This window comes from Neovison vison, chromosome 3 (genome assembly GCF_020171115.1).
Source record: "Neovison vison isolate M4711 chromosome 3, ASM_NN_V1, whole genome shotgun sequence".
NCBI classification, from domain to species: Eukaryota; Metazoa; Chordata; class Mammalia; order Carnivora; family Mustelidae; genus Neogale; species Neogale vison.
The window spans coordinates 4,283,577-4,311,260 of record NC_058093.1 but is presented as its reverse complement, the minus strand read 5'-3'; the positions used below and the strand labels follow the sequence as shown (position 1 = coordinate 4,311,260).

Genomic DNA, 27,684 nt, shown 5'->3' with positions numbered 1-27,684 from the left:
TGCAGGCTGAGTGTCTAACACTATCAATGCTCCCCTTCCAGGACAGGTCCAGTGAGAATGTGGAGGCAATAGCAAGACAGTGAGAACAAATCCCTAGTTCCTGCAAAGGCCTGTAAAGCGGACATGCTGGCCTTCCTGTGCTCGTCAGGAGAGCCTCTACCACCTGCAGAGAAGGGCCAGCTTCTCGGACTGGTGAGAGCGGAACCGGACAGCCAAAGCCTGCCTTGTCTTCTGCAGCAGCCCTCCAGTGGCATGCGCGTTCTCTCTGCATGTGGAGAGCTCACAGGGGCGGCTCCACGCGCAGGCCCTGCAGCAGTCCCGCGCTCTATCTGGGACTAGATGGCAGAGTACGATTCGGGGAAGATGGGCTGAAAACGGCCGGATCCGGACTCTGTCCGATTCTCCAGCTTTATCAGCAATAACACTGGCTCTGAGTCCTCCCTGTTCCTGCATCTGTTTCTTTAGTTGGCGCAGACCCAGGCAAAGAACAACACCCACACCCCCACTCGCTGTCAGTCTTGAAAATTTTTAAAAGTCCAAGTTACAAATGTGGATCTGATAAGCCCTGTTTGGAACTTACAATCGAGGCCTCTATAATCAATCAAGCATTAGCACAAAATGATACCCTGATGGAAGAGTGCCCAGCACAGAAGATGCATCCGACTTGTGGAGAATTCTGTTCTACTAACAGCATGTGAGGAAAATAGCATGGGATCTGCATGCTTTAAAACTTCATTATTAAATGTGATCAGTGAATTTCTTACCTTGCTGGTCCTTTCCAGTGAGGCCACGTTTGTTTACAAAGCATTTTGTATCTTTCTAGGCACGGTTCATAGGCCTGCCTGAAGGCGTAGCCTGCCCTTCTCACTCGGACGTTCTCCAAAAGACCCAGGTACCTGATCTGATGACATACCAGAGCCTCGCTGAAGATGTGTGCTGCTTTTTTATCATTTGGTTTGATGCACCTAAAAAATTAGAGATTTTAGGTTTTCAACTCTGTCTCTTGTGGATAGATCTCTGTTTTACAAAGTAGAGTATATAATTATTTTGTAATAATTATTTATTCTTCTTGGGACACCTAGTCACATCTTTTGAAATTATTTTAAACCATTTTACAGAAACCTGAAAATGAGTATGACACACGTGTCAGTTAAGAAAGAATATACTAATATATCCAATAAAAACATGGATGAATATCACTGACATTTTGTTGTTTGAAGTAAGTCTGACATAAAAGTATGTATTTTTAAGTTCCATTTATATGAAGTTCAAGAAAAATCTATAGTTAGAAATTGGTATGTTGTTGCCTCTGGGGAGAGGTACACGTGGGACAGAGAAGGGACACAAAGGAACCTTTGGGGATGATGGAAATGTTTTATATCTTGGTCTGGATGGGGTTGCACAGGTGTATACATACATAAAGCTTCAACAAGCTGTACAAAATTAAGATTCATATACTTTGCTGTACTGTACGAAATAACTCAATGAAACTATTAAAGACACTGCTGTCTCCCTATTGCCCCGTATCTCCCTCCTTTCTACCAGGACGGTTTGCTGCCCAAGGAATGACTACATTTCCTAGCTCCTTTGCAAATAGGTGTGGCCATGTGATCCGAAGTCTGGCCACTAGGATCACAACAGAATGAATATATGGTACTTCTCAGTGTGTCCCTTAAAAAGAAGGGACTTGTACTCCCCTTGTTCTTCTCCTACTAACTGCTGGCTGGTAATGTAGAGCCATAGTAGAAAGCCATCCTTGACAATATGGATGAGGGGAAAACCTGCGAACCACAGAGCCACAAAGCAGGAGAAGATGCTGGATTGGCCCTGAAGGCCTTATACTCAGAAGTTACATAAGAAAGAGGCAAGTCTTGTGGAAGCCATTGTTATGTCTGGATCTTAGGGGTGCAATCTCTGTATCTTAATTAATACACTGTTAAACATTTATGGTTAAATCTGCCTACCTACAAGTATTAAATAAATCCTACACACATGTAATATGTGAACAGTTAAGTCTTACCTAGTTTGACTGGTGTTTTTATGGTTCTCCTTTCACATTTACAAAAATAATGCCTACCCTTTGGCTTAAAAATAGACAGCTGGATCAGTGGGTCAGCCTAGTGAGTTGAGACCTGGACAGTTACACGTGTGTCCAACTGATTTTCAATAAAGGCATCGAGATAACTGAATAAAAAAAGATCTTTTTTCTTTTCAATATATGGTGCCAGAGCAACAGGATATCTACATGGAAAAATATGGACCTTAATATGAAATCTGAAACTACAAAGACTTTAGAAAAAAATATAATATATTCACAAGGTGAATGAAGGAACATTGTGAGGTGATAAAATGTTCCTTAGTTGACCAGCGCTGGTGGTTGTCAAGTGAATAAAATGGTGAAAAAATAACTGAGCTGCTCACCTAGGATCTACACATATCACATCATATAAATTGTTATTAAATGAAAACTTTTTAAAAGTCCACTTAATTGAGAATAACAAAAGCAACTGACCACAAAAAGTTTCCTGTTTTTTTTTTTTTTTTCTTTTCTTTTTTGAAGGTAGGATCTTTACCTACTGTATGTTCCAACCCGACTGCAATCAAACCAGGGGTATTTTTTTTTTTTTTAAAGATTTTATTTATTTATTTGACAGACAGAGATCACAAGTAGGCAGAGAGGCAGGCAGAGAGAGAGGAGGAAGCAGGCTCCCTGCCAAGCAGAGAGCCTGATGTGGGACTCGATCCCAGGACCCTGAGATCATGACCTGAGCTGAAGGCAGAGGCTTTAACCCACTGAGCCACCCAGGCACCCCAAACCAGGGGGTTTTGACTGTTTATATTCGTTACTAATATAAACATTAAGTGAACAAACCACAAAAAAATGTTCTTCCCATAAGGCTCCTCACAACTGTATTTCCAAAGACAGTTATGGAAGGGGTGTGTGGGTGGGTGTGCGTTATAGGAAACCTGACCTGTTAGACACACATTCCCCGTTATCTAGTTCACCAAATACACACACTGAAAACTCCAATCCTCATTGGTCTTTACTGAATCTTGAGATTTAAGGTACCTGGAAACAGGGGAAAAAAGACCAGATGCTTCTGAAGGAATTCTTTCTGTTGCTTTGAAAAATTTTAGATTGTTTTGGGAGTCATTCCTTTCTCCAAATCTGTAAAGTCTCGCAGGGAAGAAAGACGTATTATCTAACACCAAAGTTGTAACTAAAGCCCCACTTGCTTTAATGCTGTACTCTAAGTTGATGTAACAAGATGAGTCCCATAGAAGAGTTTTCTGCAAAACCTTTACCAGAAAAATGCTTATATTTCTGAACATGGCATGAAACAAAGATAGAAAAAGTGAAAAACCCTATGTGCCAACAATGCAATTTCACACCCCCACTCCGTTTTAAAATTCTTTGCTTGAAGGGGTGGGAGGGGCACTGGAGTATTTTTAAGCAAACCCAAGAGACCACATTACCCAATGGGAAGAACTTGGGTTATTCTCCATGGGGGCTATACTCAGATTTAGGCCAACAGGGAAATGGTCTTCCTTGAATGGACCTTCCCAATGAACCTGTCAAAGAATTTCATGCGCCAGAAATACCTAATGTAGTTGGGGTTCTTGGTCTGGAGGTTTTTCATCAGTGTGGCCACAGACGCCTTGAACTGAGAGCCTGCTGTGGGAGGCCTTTTCAGGTTGATCTTGGCGGGGTTCCCTTCAGGGAACAAAGACTTGATGAGGGTGTGGCCAGCCTTCCACATGGCTTGGGACAGGTCTCGATAGAGAAGATCATTGTTCTTGTCAACAAATCCTTCCACCTGGTACAGCACCTGTGAGCAGCACACAAAACAGCTGATGCATCACACAACCCTGGAAATATTCCATGACGATCCACAACGCAGCCTCTTCTTTCTCCATCAAGCCACCCCACAACCCCGCACAGCAGTCACACTCCTAATACGGAATTAGTCTCCAAGTTTAAATTCCATCTGTCTAAATCACAGAAGAGTTCAAAATAAATTCTATTATGCTTCAGGATTTGCAAGAATAAACTCCAAAAATACTATCATAACATTTTCAAAGGATTTTATGCTTTTTTGGTGTTGGAGCACATTTTTGAGGTTTTACTTTTCTTTCTTTCTTTTCTTTTTTTTTTTAGTTCACAGGTACCAATTCTAGTCTGCTGAAAAGAAGACAGAAGAAAAGAGATGGCACTGATATTTTCAGACATCATAAGCGGGCAGATAAACTGACCAGAAAAGTATCTTTTAATAACATAAGCTAAGGAAAAAAATATAGAAGTACCAAGTTTCAACTTTTTGAAATTAACAGAAATTCAGGTATTATATACTTAATTTTTACTAAATATATAATTAAGAATGTCTTTCTCTTTGGCATTTGCAACCTTACGTAAAAGAAAGGAGGCATCAACCTCAACTGATACTCTTTGACGACTCTAAAAATCAAGCTCTTGTCAAAACTGGTTTTATCTTTATAGATCTCAGGTGACATAAAATTAATCTCCTCAAATATTAAGCAAATTAGTAAGTTTTTTTTTTTAAAAGTAGTTATTTTCCCCACCGTTGTTCCAAAATCTCAATCTAAGAATTCAGTTTTTGCTAAGTGATCTGTGCTTGTAAAATCTTACTGTCAGTCTTTAGTGACTCCTGATTTTTACTAGCAAATCTCCTTTTATTTGTGTCAACAGATCTATTTTTATAGGATAACGGAGAGCCTGGAAACAATAAAATTGATTTTTAAGATACATTCTCACTCTTTTATTAAGTGCACTGGGTTTCCCTTTCAGCTCTCAGGTAGGATTAGGCTCAGCGTGATCCAGATTCTATTTCTATTGGACAATTACTGATTCTGTGATTTCAGCAACTCATCCTCACAAGCTGGCCCTGGTCCAAACGCCACCCCTGAGGCACGGCCTCCTCAAGGGCAGGACTGCAGGCCCGCTGGGTGCCCGCGGCTCCCCCGCACCTTGCCAGCGTAGTGCTGAATTCTGAAACAGCTGTGGGGCAGGGATGTGTCGTTGAGAAACCTGGAGCTCTTGCTCATCCTGCTTTCAAAGTGCTGGTGGGTGGCGCAGACTTGGTTGAGCTTCTCCAAGAAGGTCTCGTCGGTGACTGTGCCAGGTCTCAGGCACTCCTCATCCAGCATGGCCAGGATCCCGTTTGTGTTCTGAGAGAAAGGAAGTACAAAGGGTTTCCTTCCTTCCTCACTGTATTGTTTAAATAATTATTCCTAATTAACACCGTCAAACACAATTAACTTAGTCACCAGAAAATTCTGCTCAGTTACAACAAAAAGCAGAGAATCAAAACCAGTCACAAAAAGCCACAAAAGCCGACCCCCTTCCGCGGTCCCAGGTGTGCATGCCTGCTGGGGGGAGGAGGGGTCACTGTCAGTCTCCCTCCCCCACTCGGCCCCCACAGAACGGGACTTGGAAGTCACCTCAGCTACCTCGGCGGGCTGATGACTGAAATTCACATTGTTCAAAAAAGGCATATCAGACCTCATATTCCAAACACACTCAAACCCAAATCTAAACGTCAGAAACCAAAGGTGACAATGCAATGTCTATGACATGTGGTCATAAATCACAAAGCACAGTCTTCTAAGGCCATTACTGGAATCATAGCTTGAGAAGGAAATTGGTTTCAGATGTTTTCAGATTGTTCCTGTATTCAAAATAGTTTATTTTCTAGTGTTAAAAAAAAGAAAAAAAAAAAAAAAAGATGTGATTCGGAATCATGGCGATCGAGCTGTTTCAAGAATATCTGTTTAGAATAAAATTCTTCCACATAAAATTTCGAAACGAATGTTGAACACAAGTGAGAATCATATTTATCCCAAGAGCAGTCAGCCCAGCTAAACGGAATAAAAAATCCGGAATCTTCTACTTTGCTAAATTAAGCCTGCGGTTCCCCTGATGGCCCCTATGGGGCCCATACGTCTCCATTCCAAAGAGAACAATCCACTCTACCCACCACCAACCCCACCCACTTCCACCAGGCCAAAGCTCCCGGTTCCTTTCCCCTTCTCCTCACAAGGCCGTGACATCCTCTGACCAGCATTTGCTCATTCCACACAAAACCCCAGGGGAAGTGCGGACTCAGGAATCAAGTGTGTTCACGAGAGCCCCAGAGTAAACATCATTGTTAGGTAAAGTTGGAAGGAAACACGTCCTTTATGTACCCAGGCTCCCACGTGAACCTGAGTTTCTTCAGTCATGGATGCAAGGGGATTTGGGGCTGAGATCATCTAGTTAAATGAAGTGTATTATCATGGTTCTCTCTGTTTTTCCTTCTTGAAAGGAAACAATTAAGTTCAATGTTATATTTATGAAGGAAAAAGAAGTTGGGACTTCTGAAAGTTAAAGTTCTCACAGCAAATTACTTGAGTCACAAACTACAAGGAAAAAATTTTCAGTAAATTCACTGATTTTTTCCTGCATATTAGATTAGAGTTTTGAATTGCTTTAGGTGGAAAGTTAGCATTTACCTTCCAACATTGTTCAAATATTTCAGAACAAAGTTTATTTATTAATAGAAAAACAGTCATACTTCAGAATATTCGATCTAATGTTCTACTTAACTCTAGGTACAGTTTCAGGAATATCTTAAGAACTGAGGGAAGAGACACCAGCTGCTTACATCATCCGAAGGGTCTTGTTACAGATGAACAGAAAGTGACTTGCCGGACACGTAGGGCCTGTGATTCTATTTCAGCACTAACAAACACTACCACTGACAGCTAAAAAGACTGTAGGACAATAAAGTCTACTCATTGTTTAAAATAAGTTTCAATAACTTTGATATTGAAGCCAAAAGTGTGAGTAATCTTAAACATTAAAAAAGGGTTTCCAGGTTTTCACATACAGATCAATCTTCCTGCAACCAATTCAATTTATAATAAACTACAGACTACTATGTAAAAACAAAATATTTAGTAACCTTTTGGAATCTAAGATTTATCTAGTAATTTATCAAACTTTAAGCCTTTTCACATATATACAGATGTAGCTGGTCACCTGAAAATTCCCATGGCCCTTGGCCACCTGCAAAGTCACACACACACACACACACACACACACACACCTGCAAAGTCACACACACACACACACACACACACACACACACACACACACAGTCACTCACACACACACATCCCCCACACAGTTGTCTGAACCAAGGCTGGGTCTATACTGGAGCCACTGCTGGGGTCCCACTTAGCTCAGCTCCCATGACTGACCCTTTACCTCCTTATCTTAACTCTGAGAACATGTTTTTTGTTAACTTGAAGAACGTGTAACAGGAAGAGCACGTCCCTTTATCCTCCTTTACCTTAACTTGAAGAGCATGTTTGTTTTTCTTTATTTACTTATTTTAAAAATGTTTTCTAGCTTTACTAAGATACAAATGACATAGAAGACTGTGGAATTTTAAGGTGTACAAGGATACACTTGTCTATTGCAAAATGATTACTGCCATACATAGCCCTAGTCAACACCTCTACCATGTCACACGGTTACCACTTCTTTTTGCAATGAGAACATTTAAGACCTTTTCTCCTATTTTCAAATATATAATACGGCACTGTTAACTGAAATCACCAAGCTATACATTAAATCTCTACAACTCCTTCATCTTGTAACGACCCTTTGAATGACCTCTCCCAACCCCCACCCAAACCCCTAGCAACCACCATTCTATTGTTTCTTTGGCTTTTTTAGCTTCCACATATAAGTGATATCACGAGGCATCTGTCTCTCTCTGCCTAAGTTATTTCACTTAGCGTAATGCCCTCAAGGTCCATCTGTTTTGTCACAAATGGCAGGATTTCCTTCCTTCTTATGACTGGATAATATCCATTGTATATATACACCACAACTTCTTTATCCATTCATCCAAGACGGACAGGTTGTTTCCGTATCTTGAATATTGCGACTAATGCTGCAATTAACATGGGAGTAAAGATATCTTTTCAAGACCCTGATTCTGTTTCCTTTGCATACATATACCCAGAAGTGGAACTGCTGGGTAACACAACAGCTCTGTTTTTAATTTTTTGAGGAATCTCCATGCTGCCTTCTATTATGGCTGCACTAATCTACACTCCCACCCATCATGCACAAAGGTTCCTTTTCTTCCACATCCTCAGCGATGATTGTCTTTTTGTTAGTAACCACTGAACAGTGTATTAGGAGGTTAATGGAATTTTAGAAACGAAATGGCTATCTGCTTTGGCAAAGACGTTTCTTCTGAGCCTCTGCTGACCAGTGCTCATACTCCCAGGAGCCACAGGCTGGACCTAGGCCGCCACACGCAGCGAGAACAGAGTGGCCGAGGGCCTGGCCTCTGAATGCCCGGCATGGGCTCTGTGATATGGCCACGGGCTGAGCACCAGAAACCCCAGCCAAGCATCAAAACATGCAGCTGTCTATGTGTGTGCTGTAGAACTGTGTCTGGTCTCTGATGGCTACAATACCGTCTCCAGAACTCCAGTTTGGTAACAAAAAGTGTCAAAATAGCAAAAATGCTACAGCCTAACACTGAAGGCTGTTGAGACCATTTTAAGTGGGAAATTATTATTAAGCAATTTTTTAGGAAACTGTACCCAATACTCACATTTTCTATGAGATCGCAAATGATAGCATTATTGAAGTAGTCAATGTGTGTCCATTCTATGCCCTGAGAGACAAAAGAGAACAAATCAGATTCCGTATGAGACCACATGCCACCACCAATAAAACAGCCACTGCGCCATTCCGCACGCTTCACGTCCTCTCTGAATACTTCCTTTGTAAAAATCAGTGCTGCGACATGTCCTCTTCCGGTTCCCAAAACGTCCTTGACTTTAGCGGTCTACCACTGACATGGTGTGACTGAAGTGCGTGCCCTTGACCTGCTCTGAGGCCGCCTTCCATTCCACTCTCCATCTGTGGCAATTTCCCATGCACTTCGTCGGCCCCGCGCCAAACATTTACTCAACAGGCCCTTGGGTCAATATTACTTTGTGTATATTTACAATGTTTATAAGGAAGTAAGTCAGAACTTGATCCCAGGAATCCAAGGCCCACATTTTTTCTGTTCTTAATTTGTAATCACAAGGAAAAAAATAAATTTTAGAGTCAAGCCCATGTTGCAGGGCAGTTGACTATTTCAAATGTAAAAATATCCCAGTGCTAAGACAAAATATTTCCAACGTAAAGACAGACACGAAAATCGACCCACTGCTTCTGATGCTAGTTACAAAGCCGAATGTGCAAGGCTGTCATCACACTGCGTCTACTTACACACTGTCCTTAAGTGTAAACATTTATTTTTCTTCCAAGGGGAATTTAATTCATACAGCAAGCTAAGGAATCTTCCTATATACTATTAGATGTGTTTTAGACAATCTGTACCAACTGTTTTAAGTTACAGATCAAAGTTTGGGCAATCTCTTTATGATGAGAAGACAGGAAGAGAATGAATCTGGCTTTTGGGATGTTTACGTTAAAAAAGGTGCCAGCCAAGTATGAAATGTTTCTAAAGCACGGTGATCATTCTAAAAGAACGATGAAGTATTTATGATCTAGCTTTCGAGTACATGGGTTATTTTATTAAGACACTGAGGATAACAATCACATTAGAAAATTCTGTACTGAAGCAAAAATAAATAAATAAATAAAAACAGGATTTGGTGTCTTCAATGATTTATAACACTATAGAAAATAAAGAAAAATAGGCAATACCATTATTAAAATATTAAAGCAAATGAAACAAAAATCTAATATAGAAACAATACAATAATTCCTCCCTTTGTTTGAAATAATTTTATACTCAAACATTATTTAAAAAATGAAAGGGTAAAAACCACATATGGTTTTATAATTAAGGACAAAACTTTATAAACATTACTTGTGATTATTTTCAAATTACATTAAGTGAGAGAATCCATACAAAGCACTAGTACAACACCTGGCAATATAGTAAGGACTCAACAAATATTACCTGTTTTTATTATAAAATTTTAAAAATCAATGCTTTTTAAGATCGAACAAAGTCTTCAAATACTTTCAAATTTATACAGAGTGACACTGACTTTTTGGGTGTATAGTTCTCCTAAGTTTGGGCAAAAGCATCGTGTCCCGTAACCACCACAGCCAGCCTCCAAAACCCCCTCATGCTGCCCCTGTGCAGTCATACTTTCTTCACGACTCCCAACACTGGGCCACGACCCATTCTGTCTCTGCCGCCTGCCTCTTCTCGAACAATGTACCGTGGAACCCTGTAGCATGCGGACTTGCGGACCGGCTTCCTTCAGTCAGCACACTGCGTCTGGGAGTCTTTCACCTTACTGTGCTTACCAACTGCTTGCTCCTTTTTTCTTCTTGAACAGTGGACTATTTTATTTTCTTCTTTCATTTGTAATATGTTTTATTCTGGAGTAACCAAGATTAATACTCTTCAGATAAGCCCTTGATCAAGTATTTATTGGTTTAAAAAAAATCTTCTTTCGAGTATAGCTGAAACACAGTGTCATGTTCTCAGGGGTACAGCGCAGTGATTCAACTTCTCCGAACCGTACGCTGTGCCCACAAGGGCAGCTCCCGTCTGTCACCATGCGACACGCTTACTGTCCCACTGACGGGATTCCCTGTGCTGCGCCCTCCACTCCTGTGCCCGGCTCATTCCATAACCGGAAGCCTGTAGCTCTCATTCTCCTTCACCCGTTTGCCCATTCTCTAGGCCGCTTCTCTCTGGCAACCATCAGTCTGTTCCCTGTGTTTATGGGTCTGATTCTGCCTTTTGTGCATTCATCTTGTTTTGTGTTTTAGATTCCACATGAGTGAAATCACATGATATTAGTCTTCTCAGTCTGCCTTATTTCACTTAGTGTAAAACCCTCGAGGTCTAACCATGTTGTTGCAAATGGCGATTGTTCCTTTTTAATCGCTGAGTGGTGGGCCCTGGTATGGATATACCACTGCTGCTGGCTTATTCTTCTGACTCATTTTCTTTTTTTTAACATGCTATTATTTTATATCATTGCTTTACAATCCACTAAGACTCAAGCCAGTCAATGGATACTTACTGAGAACCTACTGCGTGCCAGGCACTGTTCTAGGCATAAGCAGCAGAGCAGCAAAGATAATCCCAGTTAGCTTAGATGTTGTAACAAACGAACTTGTAAAAGATACAACATGATTAAACTTAGATAAATCTGATTTTAGAATCCTGTTTATATCGACTTCTGAATTCACAATTTGTATGATGAGTAAAAAAGGAACTTTAAAAAAAAATGTCTGGCGACATTACCTCCCGTACGTACTCCTCCTGCTCTTCTTTCAGGGTCAGTTCGATGAAGATCTGCTGCAGCTTCTCGTTACAGTAATTGATGATGAACTGCTCGAAGCTGTTGTCCTACGGGGAGAAAAACGAAGGCGGCCTCACAAACCGTGCCGTCAGCTCTCCCACGGCAGTGACACCCAAGCGTCTCAGTCCACAAGAAACACACACACACACACGTCGTCTCGCAGGTTTCACCGAGGCCCAGCACACACGGGCGTGCACGCTGCAGGCACTCGAGAAATGGCTCATGAGTCAGGTGGGTGAATGAAGTACATACAAGTTATGCAGTGTTGGGAAACATGAAGATTTTTAGCTGACAGAGAAGCACCCCACACACAGTTAAAAAATAAAAAACAGTTTCCCCTAAAGGATCCGAAAAGGTACAATGAGATTTATAATCTCTGTCACCCAAGTTCGCAATCTGCCATTCTCAGGTGAAACTCTGCAGCTCGAGAGAGTCTTCCTGACCTGACCTTTTGCTCTCCCAGCCAGGGTCTGCAACCTCATTTTGACTCTGAGACACCAGCACTTTCTAAAAATCACACTAAGTGTACATGCGTGTGGGCCGAGGTATACGGTTACACTGATTAGTTTCCGTCCTGTCTCCCTAGACGGGCAAGGGCTGACCACGGGCCTCTTCTGCACACCGGTGGAAGCCCGTGCCCCGTACAGCACGGTGCACCTAGCAAGTTCTCCACGTGACTTGTGGGTGAATAAACAGCAAAGTGCCTAAAAAACAGAGATTCAAGGGAATCAGCACATCAAAATCATTTCCCTAGTGAGCAACTCTTCTCAGAAGGTTCCCGTATTTATCACTTGTCTGGTCCTCAGGAGCTTCTCCTTCCTACTGGAGTTACTCCCACCAGCTCTGAGGGAAGAGCCATACCTGAGTCCTCTCTAGGCCACCCATAGAGCTTCATGTGTCACCACACATACCGAAGGGAAAAAAACTGCATGTCTGTTGAAGGAGTACATGCCACCAGGAGCCACACCATCCCGGAAGAGGCAGATCTGGCGGTAAGACACGTTATTTTCACGTCTATCATCTGTCTTTGTGGAGCGGAGATGCTGGCCATGGAAGCAAGGGACACACAATCCCACCACTGATAAACCTGACTTCCTCCTACCGAGGCAGCCAGTCAGTCCTGGCCCTAATGAACCATGAGCATCCCAGTGGGAAACTGAAGCTTGCGGTTTCTCCTGAATACACAGAGCAACTGGCCTTCCAATCTCTCCATAAATGGAGAAGCAAAAAAGTCACAGAGCTTTTTGAAAGCTGAACTTTCAAAATCAACTTTGCTCCTATGTAGGACAAATTTTAAAATGAGACTTACGATGCAGCATCTGACTACATTCTTTCCTGGAATTCAGCTACGGGTTTCCTATCACCAATGATGAACTCATTAATCAGGGAGAACTTTTAACTCTAAGCCATGAATGACAGGTACACACCGTCACTGGCTAATCTTCTAATGTGAAGTCTGGTCAAAGAGTTTTGTTTTCTGTTTTTTTGTTTTTAATCATGAAGGTTTTTACTAAGAACACATTTATTTTCAATACTTTCAACCAACAGTCTGAGACACAAAGGGCATTCCCCAGTACTCATTTTCATATAAAGTTTAAAAACCTATGTGCTCCAATCTTTAGAGCTTAACCATGTTGATTAGAAGCTGATGTCCATCTAGCCTAGATGCCTTATTACGATTCTGATCAGAAGGCCATTTCTCTACAAGGAAGTCTGGTGTTCCTGATAATATTACTACTCCAAAATAAACTTATAAATAAAATTAAAGTTTTGATGGTTTATTTAACAGTTAAAATCCCTTCTGTTATTTAATAAGCCTATGTTCATGGAGCTATTTAAACAAAATTATGCTAAATCTTCAAATGGTAACTAATGACGAGAGGCACGAGGAGAACAGTGTCCTTGGACACGTGACACGGCTCTAAGCTGCTGGAGGTGCGCTTTGCAACATGACTGTGAAATGCACACAAGCGGGTTAGAAATCAGAGGCAAAGCTTCACAACGACAACACAGCTTCAGGGGTAAGTCAGACCCAAACGAGATTTCCCCTCCACATGAAAAAGTTCCTGTATGAACTCTCTATTCCGCATCTGCACAGTTAATCAATGGCCATTTACTGCAAAATCCACACAGCTGGAGAAGCCGTTAACACAGGCGCATGCAGGAGACTGTCACTGCAAACACTTCATACTTACTGCATTCTGGCGCAAAAAGGGACAGATTACACAAAATGCAGTCAGTTCTTAATTTGCAATAAACCTCTAAAAGTAAATGCTTATTGATGGTTATTCACTGGTGCAAATTATAGATTTTACCATCAGGCTATGTTTCTATTGGCATAAAACTTGAAATCAAGACACATGTCCAATCTTAAAAAAAAAAACACAAAACAAAACAGGCTGCCGATACATACACGCGGTTTCTGAACTGTCATTCCGCTAGGTGGGAGCTATGCAGGATGGAAACAGTTTGATTCAAATCATACCTCATATGAACTCACGTGACGTCCCAAGGCTTCCATACCTAACACTTCTAATTCTAAATTTTTAGGAAAACGTAAATGACAACCCCCCCAAGGGTCAGAGACAGAGGTAACTGGTAGGTCACAAAAAGAGTGAAGAGATCCTGCAAAATCCAAAAGCACCTCCTCTTTCTCACCACGGCAACCCACCCGGTGATGTCCCTGCAAGGTCTGCTTCCAAACATAAACCATGTGGTTAAGGAGAGAACGTTCCAGAGATGGCCTAAGAAAAAAACATGCCTCTCCTACCTCACCCAGCTGTCTAAAGAACAGCAACAAGATACAGAATAGCACAATCATCAAGGCAGAAACCGGCTGACCTCCCCTTGGAAATATCTCCGCATCAACTGCAAACACACCTTGCAGCCCGCAAAGCATGTCAGGAATCACCAGAGCAAGCACCACTGCCACCCGTGAAGGCAGCCCCGCTTCTCAGGGTCTATGCTTACGCTGTTGACATCGCCCTCATGTTTTGGGAAACAAGATTCACACATCCTTTAAAAATAACATACAAACATTTGTAATCTGCAAACAATTAAGGAACAGCCCGGTACCAGTTTGTGTAGCTGTAACTTGCACAGGTCCAGAAGACGCCTTCAGGTACACAGGCACGAAGTATCACCGGCTTTTCCATCGGGGTCCTTCCCCCCTTAGAAAATAGCTAAACTGGGTCTAGGAACCACCCTGTGAATCTAAAGGCCCCAAAGCAATGCACTACTTGGATACTTTTGTGTCGAGAACTGTGGGTGGCAGTGATCGCTGAGCCGGGCGCTGTCCCCCACAGGTCTGAGCCGGGCGCTGTCCCTCACAGGTCTCTCGGGAGGAAGTGCACAGGAGCTTGACCAACTCACCTCCCCACTCTCTCCCCAGTGTTCTAGCCATGCCCCATGCATGGGACATGTCTCTACTGTCTGACTCCTATTTAGCCCTAAAGGCTGAGGCTATGATAAAACTAAAACTTCAGGGAACATCTTTGAACAAGCATATCCAGAATTTTCCCTCCTACAATCTCCCTGTGTGAAATCCAGAACCGTCGCCACCCTCACGAGACTGCTCTAGGGAAAACAGGTGCGCAGCAAGGTGTCTAGGTTCCATGCTGTTCTATGTTACATTCACCCGCTGCAGACTGGACTGGGAAGAACTTGCCAGATTAAGAAGTAAAATAATAGACCGAAACTTTAAAATCTAGGGCTTCTTTCAAGAATTCCTGAGTTTGAGTCCACCTTCTCCACATCAAACAAACAGAAATCATAATCCCAGTGAGGGTCACAACTAGTTTATATTCTCTTGAACTTTCCGCTTGGAAGGATTTTGAAAAATGGGTCAGAAATACTGGCCAGTTACTAACAGATCAGTATTTTCTCAGCAACAGAGGAGGCTAGTGATACCTTATGCTAAGACAGGTGGATACTTAAGTCTTGCACTCTTTAAATACATGAGAGTTTTCTTACCAGTACATATTCATATATGATAAATTTTAAGAAAAACAGCATTATTGTGCTCTTAATATAAAATAAGCTTTGATTTAAAAAGTTAAAAAGCAAGAGTAGTGATATACACATACATATTATGAACCATATTACTCCCTATCATTTCCATTCTAAAACGTACTTTAAAAATTCTCTTTCCTCATTAAGTTCTCTGGCACATTAAGAACAGAATTAAAGGAAAAAAGCTGGAACAGAAGGTATTGCCTATAACCAGAATCAATTTTCTTTTAAAAACAATTTAGAAAACAAATCTCATAATCACGAGACAGACTTACCAGGCTACAGTGACTCTCATTTGTCTATCAGGTGCTTTTATCTGGAACAATCCTCACACCCAGCCTCTCCTATTCTTACTGTAGATGGGTCCCTTCCAGTGAGGCTTGTGCGGACAAGATGAATACGGCTGCCTGACTCAGAGTAACCAGCGCTTTGCCTGCTCAGAGCCAGCTCGACTGTGTGAAAGTGAGAGATCCAGCCTGCTCTTCTGCTTTGGTCCACAGCACATTAATAATTTCTTAGATTTTCCCAGCAAACTACCTGCCATGTTTAGTACTTCCGATAAGCACTTTGAAAAAGCTGTATCAATCTCGATGGCTCAACTTTGTTTTGAATTTCACTGAATTTTTTCATCTGTTGTTTCACAGTGAGGCTATAAATGTTTCTGAGATCAGTTATAAGAACATTCAAACTAATTATGTGGAATTGGAATGTCTGGATTACAGCACTCTCTTCCCTTGCAAAACTGGACTTCCGTTCGACGAGGATTCTAGCTAGATTTTTCTTCTCTATGCATTTTTAACTCCCTTCCTCTATTTTTGGTATCAGTGTGTTCCACTAATCTGTTTCCCAAACTGACAGCAGATCACATGCAGCCAGCAAGGCAGGGTTATTCACGCAGCTGGCCCTGAAATGCTTTGCAGTCAAATCCATGGGTCATCACTCCATGGTCTAATGCATCAGTTTCTCTATTCCATTTAGAGACGGACCAAAATGAATGAAAGGTTTCCACCAGCTCAGCTGAAAAACGTTTTCATGGGAACTGTCAATGGGGTCATGAGCCAGAATGAGAAACATTAAAACAATTTTTTTCTGAACCTTCATGGTCCAATTTTTAAAGTGATGCCCGGGGTGTTCTAAAAGACAGAACCCTTAATTCCTGTAGTCAAGTTTCATGGAAAAACAAATGTAGAATTCTCTCTATTCCATCAGTTTCTTTTCACTTGGGTAGACAATATCATAGAAATTTTCATTTGTGTACTGATGAGGATTTGAAATACTTCTTCCCAAGTCAGACCTTGGGCTTCTAACTTCAGCTTCTGGTACTTTTAAGTCCTTATTTTTTTAAAAAATATTTTATTTATTTATTTGAGAGAGAGACAGTGGAAGAAAGCATGAGAGGGGGAGGGTCAGAGGCAGAAGCAGACACCCCACAGAGCTGGGAGACTGACGTGGGACGTCATCCTGGGACTTAACCAACTGAGCCCCCCAGCGTCTCTTTTAAGTCTTTAATTACCGACTGCCTCATGTTCTGTATGACGGACTTTCTGATGTTTCCCTGAGTTCTAATTTTACTGAGAAGTCAGGAAAACGTAGGATGGCACCTGGGGTGTGCATGTGAATACAGTTTATTAACAACAACAACAACAACAACAAGCCTCTCTAATTCTATATCAAAAAGCAGGTAAAAGTATCTAGAAGAGTGCAACCAAATCTGTATTCTGACTTATCCCAAGTAAATTGACTTATAAAATAAATCATCAAGCAGATTATTAATAACAAAGATATTTGGAAGATTAATCTGAGGTTTAGACAGAAAAAGGAAGAGAACAACTAGTTATAGTGAAAGACAAATCTTAATTCTCTCAAGGAACTCGGGGGAAAAATCAAAGCATTTACTGCATGGACAAGGAAAATTAATTTCTTACAATTTTAGAGGCATCATAAGATCAGCTATAGGCATGACTGGTTAGATTTGGTCTTGGTTCAAATTTCTGTTTTGAGGGTTTCTTTTTTAGAAAACATTTTTTCTATTTGAGGGTAGTTCTGAGTATATGCAAGCAATTCTCCTAACTCACAAACCTCAAATTCTTCTCTACTACAAGAGCCCAGGAGCTCTCCTGAGCAGAGTCTGCTGAAGGGGCGCCCATACCAGCAGACACTATAATGAAGAGCATCTTCGAGGGCCAGGACGGGGTGGAGGGCAGCAGCCAGCACACGGCACTGATGTCCCACATGGGGCCGTGAGCACCCAACCCCAGGGGGCTCCCCATGCTGGCCAGTTCGGAATGATAACAAGAGCACAGAAACACAGGGCACCAGAAACTTATCACATTTGGGGTTTCTCCCTATTTCCAGGTACTGGGGACCCTGTGAGTCTGGGGAGAAAAGTGCCCTGTAGGAGGTCCTGAGTTTGCCCTTTGGTGGCTATATAACTTTGGGATAGCTACTTGACCTTCAGAGCCTCACCTCCCCGCCTATAAAACAGGAATAACTGCAAAGATTTCATGACATTTTGGTGAAAATTAAATCAGATGACATACGCACCACTTAACCACAATGCTTATACACAGGTAGCATTGGACTCACTACGGACTGTGGTCAAGCAGGGAGAAGGTACGATCACAGAAATAAATGTTGTAAGAAAAAGACATTTGTGAGAAAGGCCGAGCTTAGCACAGGAAATGGCTGATTTTTTTCCCCCTATTCTGTGAACCTAATAATTTGAAACATATGAAAGCTTTGGGTGGTCATTCTGGGCACGGACTGCTTATTTAAAGGAATTCACAAATCATTACTTATAGGGAGAATAAAGAAAGGAGGAGCTTGATCGACTTCTTATTTTACCAGACCAGACTAAAATACCACTCCAAAAGCAAGAGTAAGTGCTTTAAAAGGTCCTTAAAATGGGGGAGGCGGCAAAAATAAAAAGTCCTTAAAATGGCTTCTGAACGTCAAAGTTAGCAAGAGGATAAATAGGAAATTCTAATATAAGTATAGAATGTTTCAATACTTAATCTGTAATAGGCATGAAGTCTTTTAAAAAAATTCATTATGAACTTCCACAGAAATTCTTTCAAACTTTACAACAGACTCATGTTGAAAGATCGCAGCTAGATGAGACCCAACAAATCACCAGTCCAGCCCCTCTCTGTCTGAGTCCGGCAGAGATGGAGTGACCAGCTCCGGCCCGGCCGCGGCCAGCTTCCAGCTCTTCAGCTCCGCGCGGTCTCAGGGGACCATCCTGCTTCCCTTTCTTACAAATGAACGAATGACTACAAGCACAATGTCCACAGGCATTGTTGGCAATTTCGCAGTGAGAATTCTGGATTTGCAATTACAAAAGTCAAATACTAATACCAGAAGTTCTTTCTCTGAGAGCACTCTCTCCAAAATGCTGTCTCTCAGCATTCAACACATACACACACACACACACACACACACACACACACACACATTTTGTTACACCTGCAAAAAGCTTTCTTTGTAGATTTCTTTGTAGATAATTATATTAAATGTTGTCTGTAGAAAATACAATTTAACTTCCCACTGTTCTGCATTAAAAAAGATAATACAAAAGCTAGGAAAAAAGCTTACCTCAAAAATTTCAAAGCCATAAATGTCCAAAACACCCATGACCTTCTTTCTCACTTTGGTCTGTGCCTTAAAAAAATGTTTAAAATTGATGGGTTAATTTAGGCCTAAAACAGAACACTAAAAGCATACTAAGGAATATTGTAAGTTAATTACATTTCACAACTAGGAGAATAACTATAATTTACTGTAGTTTTTTTTTTTTTTAAGATTTTATTTGTTTATTTAACAGACAGAGATCACAAGTAGACAGAGAGGCAGGCAGAGAGAGAGAGAGAGGGAAGCAGGCTCCCTGCTGAGCAGAGAGCCCGATGTGGGACTCGATTCCAGGACCCTGGGATCATGACCTGAGTCGAAGGCAGCGGCTTAACCCACTGAGCCACCCAGGCGCCCCTAGTTTTTTTTTTTTTAATGTAGGAGAACATTGGTATGAAATCTTACAGAAATTTAAATGGGTGACTTAATTTAAAGATGGTATTAGTAATGTTTTAATATAATAAAAGATCACTCAGGGTTATGCTATAGGCAGGGCCTTTCAAAATCCCAGTACTCCAATCCCCTCACTCTCTTGAAGAACGCATCAGCAGCTAGAGAGGTCTAGTGGGCTTTCAGACAAGTACACATAGCTAGTTAGATGAACGACAACCAAAACCTGGCATATTCTCAGAATAACTCTGCAAGACCATTAGACCACTGGCGGGTGAGACTTCTTAGGACAAAATGGCAAAACAAAGTAAACAGAATCCTGACAAATTACAATTCTATGCAAGGTAAATTCTTCTTAAGGAACAACCTTTGTACGTTGTAATCAATTATCTGACTATAAAATTAAAGTATCTTTAACTTACTGCTTACACTCTAAATGTTTTTACGACATTTACGACAGCTGATTTATCCAGTGATTGAAACTCAGTACCTTAATGCTTTCATTGATTCGATTTACCAACCAGGAAAACAATCTGCTGTAAAGGTTTTTAGCCAGAGCATCACGAGCATAATATGCCTATTAAAAAAAAAGAAGAAGAAAGAAAAAGAAAAACTCAGTAACCACAACTGTCACAATGCTCAATTTCAATAAGATAATAAAGGTATTTTTTAAATATTCAAAGCTCTTTTATCTGAAATGGCTTTTCAGAGCCAGTCTTCATTATACTCTGAACAGTCAAACCATTAAGAGAATTGGGCAAATTATTTATACCCAATTATTACGCTTTTTTGCATCCCAGGAAACTAATTCAAAATATTGCAAACACTTTCTCCAGAAAGATATCCAACTCAGTATTCCAGAAGAGAGGAAAATCAGAGGCAATTTAGAAGTCCCACAAAAGGGACATCAAATAAATAAACGAGCAGCACTGAAAGGGAGTCACACAGTCACCACAGAATGATCAGTACGAAAATTAGGTAATAAAATGGAAAATGCTTATGTTTTATGAAAATAAGAAACTGTGCATTTTATATGAAGACTCTACCTTTTTAACTCGTAAACATGGAAAGGAACTCAAAGAAAAAACGTAAAAATGATTCTGACCAAAGTGATCTCTAAATGTTTTCCTTCACCGAACCTCCTGAACATCGAAGAAACAATATTCCGTAACAACTGATGTCGCAATGTGCTGTTGGACAATATGCTGGATAAAATAAAATTCAAAGGTTTTTATTTGCTTATTTATTTATTTGAAGCTGTTCAGAGGTACTTGACAAAGAAGAGGCCGAAGACCGAGTCTCGCTGAGCCGGGCCTAGGGTGCACACACTGGAGAAGGGAGGCCTGCCGGGGCGAACCCAAGAGCCCCTAAACGTATCGGGTGCCGCGTGGGTGCGGCAAGCATGGGCCGGCGAGAGCTGTGATGCTCCTGGGGAAGGACGCACCCGAGTGCCAGCAGCCTCGGGGGAGCAGAGCTGCTGCTCCTGATGCTCGGGCCCTGTGCGTGCATTTAACTGCTTAGGAAGAGAAATGTGGGCATTACTATGAAAGTAAACCATTACACTTGTGTTTTATAAAGAATTAGGTCATAGGAAGTTCTTTTTCCATGTTTCTTTCTAAAGAAGTAACAACGTTAATCACACAGTCACCACGCTGGCAATGTACAGCAACTTTGGAGCACCTTTTTCTTTCATCTGACACTTCCATGCTATCCCAAATCTTTCTCTCTACATCTCAGGCAGCCACTCCAACGAGAGCTAGAAAATCCACCCAGACGTTGGCACACAGAACTCAAGTGGCCCGCATTATCTTGGAGGGTGATGGAGGTTAATGATCCCACTGCAGAAAATGCATGGAAATGCTGAAATAGAGAAAGGAGCCTAGCTTTAGACAAATACTTTTTATCTACGCTCCTTCCTTCTAGGGTTTACTTTCTCAAAACAGGCCATGCAAGCGCATAGAACAGTGCCTGGCACACAGTAAGTCTAAACATGTATTTTTATTATAATTTCTGAAGCATCCTCTTCCTTTCCCACTCATGAGCCTATAAAACTTTTTTTCATCCTTTCTGCTTTCTTCTTGTTAATTCCAGTTACCTCAAAACACCACATAATCTCCAAATATCATCTATTTGCAAACACAATGCCATTATAATGGCATCCGGTTTTTTAGTGGTACGCTACCTGCTTCCAAAAACCTCCCAGTTCATCATGCAGTTGAACTAACAGTGACAACTTGTTCTGGCTTACTTCTCTGTATTTTTCCAAGTGTATTCACCGCCAGTATATTAATCTTCTTTGCTTCCTTCAAACAAACCATTTATTCCTGAAGTCTCAAACTCAAATGTTTCCAGGGATTGCCTGATAGCAATGAGTGAGGAGCAGTAGGATGTGCAGGCGTTGAAAGATGCATTCCACCTTAAAGGTGCTCAAATTCAAATTTTAAAAAGCCAGCAAAATGAAACAGAACCCCAACAACAAAACTACCCCTTCCTCAAGTACAATATGCCTATGAGCTCTCCCTGGCCCCCTGAACTGCCCATCTGCCCAGACTGACGTCCTAAGTCTGACGCATGCCCCCTCATTTCCACAATAATGTCCTCCAAGGTAGGGGAAGAAATGTTTATTTTCATGTAAGGATCACTACCGAGGTAGGTAGAAATAAGGAAGACACCAAGTGCAACAATTCACCATCTCAGATTCTAAGCACAGTATGAGACCACGTGTTTCTACAGCTGCGTGAAGCTCACTAAGAAAGATGCCCAGTGGAATGGGCTTTGGAGAGGCCTGCTCTTAGTCTGCGGCCCAGAAGAAGGAGATACACAGATATATGGCCATGTGGCCAAGCCTCTAGGGGTTCAGAGCAGGGCGGTGGAGGTCAAACCAAGATGAGAGAAACAATCAGAGAGCAAGTGTCCAAGAGCCGGAGAAAAAGAATTCAGAGAAGGGAAAAAAGGGGGCCAATGAGATCTAGGAAGGCTTCCTGGATGAGGTGGAAGTGGATGGACCATTCAGACAGGCAGGGAAGAATTAGCCATGGCATGTGGGTAAGGGAGAAGTAGGAGCAAAGGCACGGGGTAAAAATAAGAATGGCATTTAGAGAACTCAGCAAGGAATGAACTGAGATCAACTGTGCAGGGTCAGATCACCGAGGGCCGAGAGCCATGGAAGCCAGGGAGGGAGGATGAGGCAGAAGCTGCATGACAGCCCATCTTCAGTTTCTATCATTTCATATTATTTGCTGAATCTGAGGAAAGATCAAAATGCCTTGGGGAGAATGAGGAATGGGGCAATAAACATGATAACGGGGCCCACAAATCAAAGCTACGAGGAAATGTTAATAAAACGAATTACTTCTTGCCAGAATTGAAACCTTTTAGGCTGCAAGATTGGTAGAACCCTAATACATTAAAAAATTGAGAAAAAAAGAACTTGAATGAGGATCTGAAAAAATCAAGGCCAAATTCTTTTATGCCAAAGGTTAAGAATGTGGCAAAATTTAACCCAGGGAAGCAAGATGACTCCAGCTGGTAAGTCTGGGCACAGGATGATTAAAAGGCAAGAGCAAAACATACAGTAAAAACACGACATATATGTGTACAGATTCCACATCTGTGTGGATATTCTGAAAGGGCTCTCTTACACACAGCAGGCATCTTCTCTCTGCAACAGCCCATACTCAACAATCCCCGCTCTGGCTACTGAAAACGTCCAAACTCAGTGTGACCCTCAATACACCCTCAAAATGGGGTCCCCGTGCCAGCAGCAGCAGCACGGGAACTGAGACATTCTTCAGTCCTACCGCAGACCTACTGAACCCAGAGCTTCCGAGGCATGGCTGTAGGACCCTCCAGGAGGTGCTGATGGACACCCAAGTTTGAGAACCGCCTCCACACTCAACCTTTCCAGCCATGTTGCTCTGAACCCATTTCACAGGTCTGAAGCTACAGCTGAGTCTGATCGACCCTCCCCTGGATGTGGCCTCCTTTTCTCACTGTTTTTTTCTTGAAATGCACTTTTGCCCATTCTTGATACATCTAAATCCTTCAAGACTGGCTCAGAAACCATCTTCTCTATTTAGTCTCCTTTCGTCCCTTACGCTCCTGCTAATGGTCTACAGAGGGGCCTGGGCTGAGGACGTTCAACCAATTTTTCTTGATTAAGTTAGTCGCTCACCATCTGACTTTGCATTAGTAAGGCTGCTCTGGACAGACAGGACAGCAGAAGTAGTAACTTACGAAGAAGGTGGCACAAGAGTTATAGCTAGAAAATTTACATATACACGAAGATACAGTATTTTTCATAGTCAAAACAGTTCACCTAAAATAAGAAATCAACACTGAAAGAGAGCCACAGACACAGGCATCCTTGGGTCAGCAGCAGAGACCCGTATAGAGCAGCCAAGACAGAGAGTAAAGCCACCTACTCTCTTACAGATGCTTAAGGCCACTTACAACGAGGAGGAGAACACAGGTGGACCATGGGATGAGAATAAAGTAGAGCTCTGTGGGAACAGTCCCAAACTAGTCCTTTAATTCCAGTCCAGATCAGCACTAGCCAGTGGGAACATGTCTAAGCCGCAGAACAAAGGGTTCCAGAAGTTGCCTGGGTAATAACATCCACACATGCCTCCATCCGTCCATCCCTCTGTCCACCTAACCTGAACCAAAGGAGCGAAGAAATAAGCCACTCAGACTGGGGTCTTAGACTTCCCTAGCTTCAGATGGACAGTAGACAAGAAGGCAGGCAGTGACGCCAAGCTGGCCATTCAACTACACTGGCTTCCCCCATGGCGTTCTTCAAATCAGCGGATGGTGATTCTATTTCCCTAGTTGCTTGGGAGAAAAGTGCTGGGAGTCCTCCTTGACTCTTCTCTTTCTCTCACACCGCCTATGAAGCCAGCGGCACATCTTGTGGCCTCTACCTTCGAACAATACCCAGGCGAGACTGCTTCTCACTCCACCGCGACGTCCTGGTTAAGCCACCATCACTTCTGGGTTAGCACACGTTCCTCGGAGCTCTCCAGTACAATGACGGAATGTATGTGTGGTCCCTCCCCCCTCCCCCAATGCTATGCTCAAGCCCTCATCTCCAGTGGGATGGTATCTGGGCATGGAGCCTTTAGGAGACTGTCAGGTTTGGATATCAGATGAGGTCATGAGGGGAGAGTGCCCGTGACGGGATCAGTGTTCCTTACAAGGGGATGGGGATACCCGCATGCGTTCTCCCTTCCTCCACCCCTGCCGTGTGAACATGATACAGCAAGAAGGTGGTGGTCTATCAACCAGAACGGTGGCCCTCAAGGAGAATGCTGCCAAGTTGGCCCCCTGACCTCAGATTTCTGGCCTCTAGAACTATGAGGAATAAACAGGCTTAAGGCCACTTAAAGCCACTTAAAGCCTTAAGGCCAGGCTTTTTCGTTTAAGCCACCCAGACTATGGTGTTCTATTGCAGCAGCCCAAACTAAGATACCCTGCTTGTGCCCCTCCTCCCCCTATCCTCTCTTGCCACACTGCAGCCCGAAGGATCCTTGGAAACACAAGGCAGGCCATGGCAGTGGCATCCTTTCCCAGCTCACTCACACCCGACTGCTCTGCCCCAGCACTGTGGGTCTCCCTTCCAGGGCTCTAGGTTTCTCCTTGCCTGCGGCGAGGCTGCGCTATAACTTTCGTCACTGACCAGGTTGACTGGCCCATCTGAGTCCTTCTCCTGTCAAACTTTTAAGCTGCATGAGGGCAGGGATCCTTATCGGCTCAGTTTGCCGCAGTGCCCCAGGGCTCACAACAGTGCCTTCGACCATATGACAGCTCACGTAACAGCCTGCAAAATCAAATCTTTGACTTTATTTAAATAAAATGACAGACTTTTAAAAAACTTACTTCTGGGCTTTACGCTTTACCCACCTGAGCCACATTCAGTGTAGTCGAAACCTTCTCCTGCTTGGCCTCCACCGTCCGGAAACTGAACGCTCGTTCTAGAACGGACTGATCAATGCCGGTCAGCTCACAGATCTCCTTTAACTCTGTGGGGGTGGGACACAAGAGGTGACTGTCTGTGTGCTGCTCAAAACCGTCTGCAAGGCTTACAGGGTGCTTTCTAAATCACATTCAAATCAGACAGTATAACATCTATAACTCGAAAGACTTAACACTCAGCTTTAATTACGATTCTGTTCAGTTTCACTGGAAAGTGTTTTCGAACCCATGAGAAACAAGTTTTACTTTCGAGATTAAAAATTGGGCAGAAGTTCAAAGCAAGTTTGCTAAACAAGGCTGAGCTCCATTGACTTACCATTTTTGTCTTTGATTTTGCTTTCATCCAAACCATTCACTCGAGATTCGGGCTTGAACTCGATGTTCCCCAGTTTCAACACCGCGGCCACCACCTCCAAGACAGACTCAGCCTCATGATCCATAAAACCCACAATCTGCATGGCATTCTGGCGGGGGGGGGAGAGGAGGAGAAAAACAGCAGTTTTCTTTCTGTCATTCTTTTATTACTATTATTATTATTATTTTTACTGAATCTGATAACATTCGTTTCTGAAAAAAACAACAGTGAAAAGACCAAGTGTCGGAGGCGAAGCTCTCCAAAAGGCAAACCTGTTAATGGACCTGATGTAGCACCAGTGTGCAGCTCTAACCTGTTCAGTGATTTCACGATGTGATTCAAGGATCCCCGGGCTAATCTGCGCGCTCTGGCAAGGGGTACAGGAGTGCAAAGAAGAAAACAAGGAAGAGGAGGCTGAGAGCCAGGCCTTGAATTCTAATCTATTTCATCTGCAGCAGCTCAGTGTGTGAGTGTGTGAGTGTGTGTGTGTGTAAGCACACTCACATGTGTATGCATGTACGTATGTCCTTCTTTATATGGGTTCTGAGGTGCCTGGGTGGCTCAGTGGGCTAAGCCTCTGCCTTCAGCTCGGCTCATGATCTCAGGGTCCTGGGATCGAGCCCCACATCGGGCTCTCTGCTCAGCGGGGAGCCTGCTTCCTCCTCTCTCTCTGCCTGCCTCTCTGCCTACTTGGGATCTCTGTCTGTTAAATAAATGGGTGAAACCTTTAAAAAAAAAAAAAGTGAATTTATACTGGGTTCTGATGCTAGAAAGGAAACCAAACATAAAGCTTTTTTATAACCTCCTACATAAAACCCTCCTCGTTTATTTCATCTGAGAAAAGCTGGTTTGCAAAGGTGAAGTGCCTGACCCAAGGCATTACAGGTAACAAGGAACATTCCACTGGTCATAAACTTTTACTGAGTGCCGATGATTTGCCAGGCAAAGCATTACACAACTGGACTTGAACCCAACTCTTAAATCATGCCCCCAAATGAACAGGCTTCCCATACGAGGATGTTTACAGAGTTTTAACAAATTACACTCTCAAGGAAATACTTTTTTTTGAGAATAGCCCAGCTTTCTTGTTTTGTTTGTGACGAGTCTACCTAGAGATGAGAGTCATGTGAGCTTTTTCTCATGGAAAATTTCAAACATATACAATAATAGAGAGAGCAGGAAAGAACTGCATGTCATTTTCACTCAGCCTTGAAGATGAACTGATGCCAGGCCTGTTTCAGCTGATCTGACCTCCTCCCCCTCCTCCTCACCACCACAGCTGTCCCACTGGGAAGTACAGTACAGTTACTACAGCATGTCCTACTAGGAGCAATTTTCCAAGTGCCACATAAACATGGAAGTTAGGATAGTGTTTAAGATAATTGATGGGGCGCCTGCGTGGCGCAGTGGGTTAAAGCCTCTGCCCTCAGCTCGGGTCATGATCCCAGGGTCCTGGGATTGAGCCCCACATTAGGCTCTCTGCTCAGCAGGGAGCCTCCTTCCTCCTCTCTCTCTGCCTGCCTCTCTGCTTACCTGTGATCTTTGCCTGTCAAACAAATAAATAAAGTCTTTTAAAAAAAAAAGATAATTGATTTTCGGGGCGCCTGGGTGGCTCAGTGGGTTAAGCCTCTGCCTTCAGCTCAGATCATGATCCCAGGGTCCTGGGATCGAGCCCCACATTGGACTCTCTTGCTCAGCAGGGAGCCTCCTTCCCCCTTTCTCTCTGCCTGCCTCTCCGCCTACTTGTGATCTCTCTGTCTCTGTCAAAAAATACATATTTTAAAAAAAGATAATTGATATTCTAATGAACACAAAATGTCAATCATTCTGGCTTACATATGATTTTTGGAAAAACACATACAAACATGACTTTCTTTCTCAAAAATAATATTGATTTAATGCTTTCCTAGGACAGTTCTCACAGTTGGACATTAAATACTAAGCTATGGCTATGAAAC

General features: G+C 42.5%; 1 protein-coding gene across 6 annotated transcripts in view; it reads right to left on the bottom strand.

Annotated features, from left to right (window-relative positions):
* The window catches only part of MYO1B (myosin IB), a 179,790-nt gene that overhangs the window by 27,229 nt on the left and 124,877 nt on the right, over nt 1-27,684 (bottom strand). For 3 of the 6 annotated variants that reach the window (XM_044241189.1, XM_044241190.1, XM_044241192.1), the window contains 10 exons: nt 25,688-25,835; nt 25,300-25,418; nt 19,889-19,975; nt 18,976-19,041; nt 13,566-13,571; nt 11,313-11,417; nt 8,637-8,699; nt 4,987-5,187; nt 3,604-3,830; nt 765-965 (listed from right to left, as the gene is read on the bottom strand). In XM_044241189.1, coding sequence (XP_044097124.1) covers nt 765-965; nt 3,604-3,830; nt 4,987-5,187; nt 8,637-8,699; nt 11,313-11,417; nt 13,566-13,571; nt 18,976-19,041; nt 19,889-19,975; nt 25,300-25,418; nt 25,688-25,835 — 1,223 coding nt within the window. The remainder of the gene's footprint in view (nt 1-764; nt 966-3,603; nt 3,831-4,986; nt 5,188-8,636; nt 8,700-11,312; nt 11,418-13,565; nt 13,572-18,975; nt 19,042-19,888; nt 19,976-25,299; nt 25,419-25,687; nt 25,836-27,684) is intronic. The other 3 variants (XM_044241188.1, XM_044241191.1, XM_044241193.1) reach the window with 1 other exon arrangement.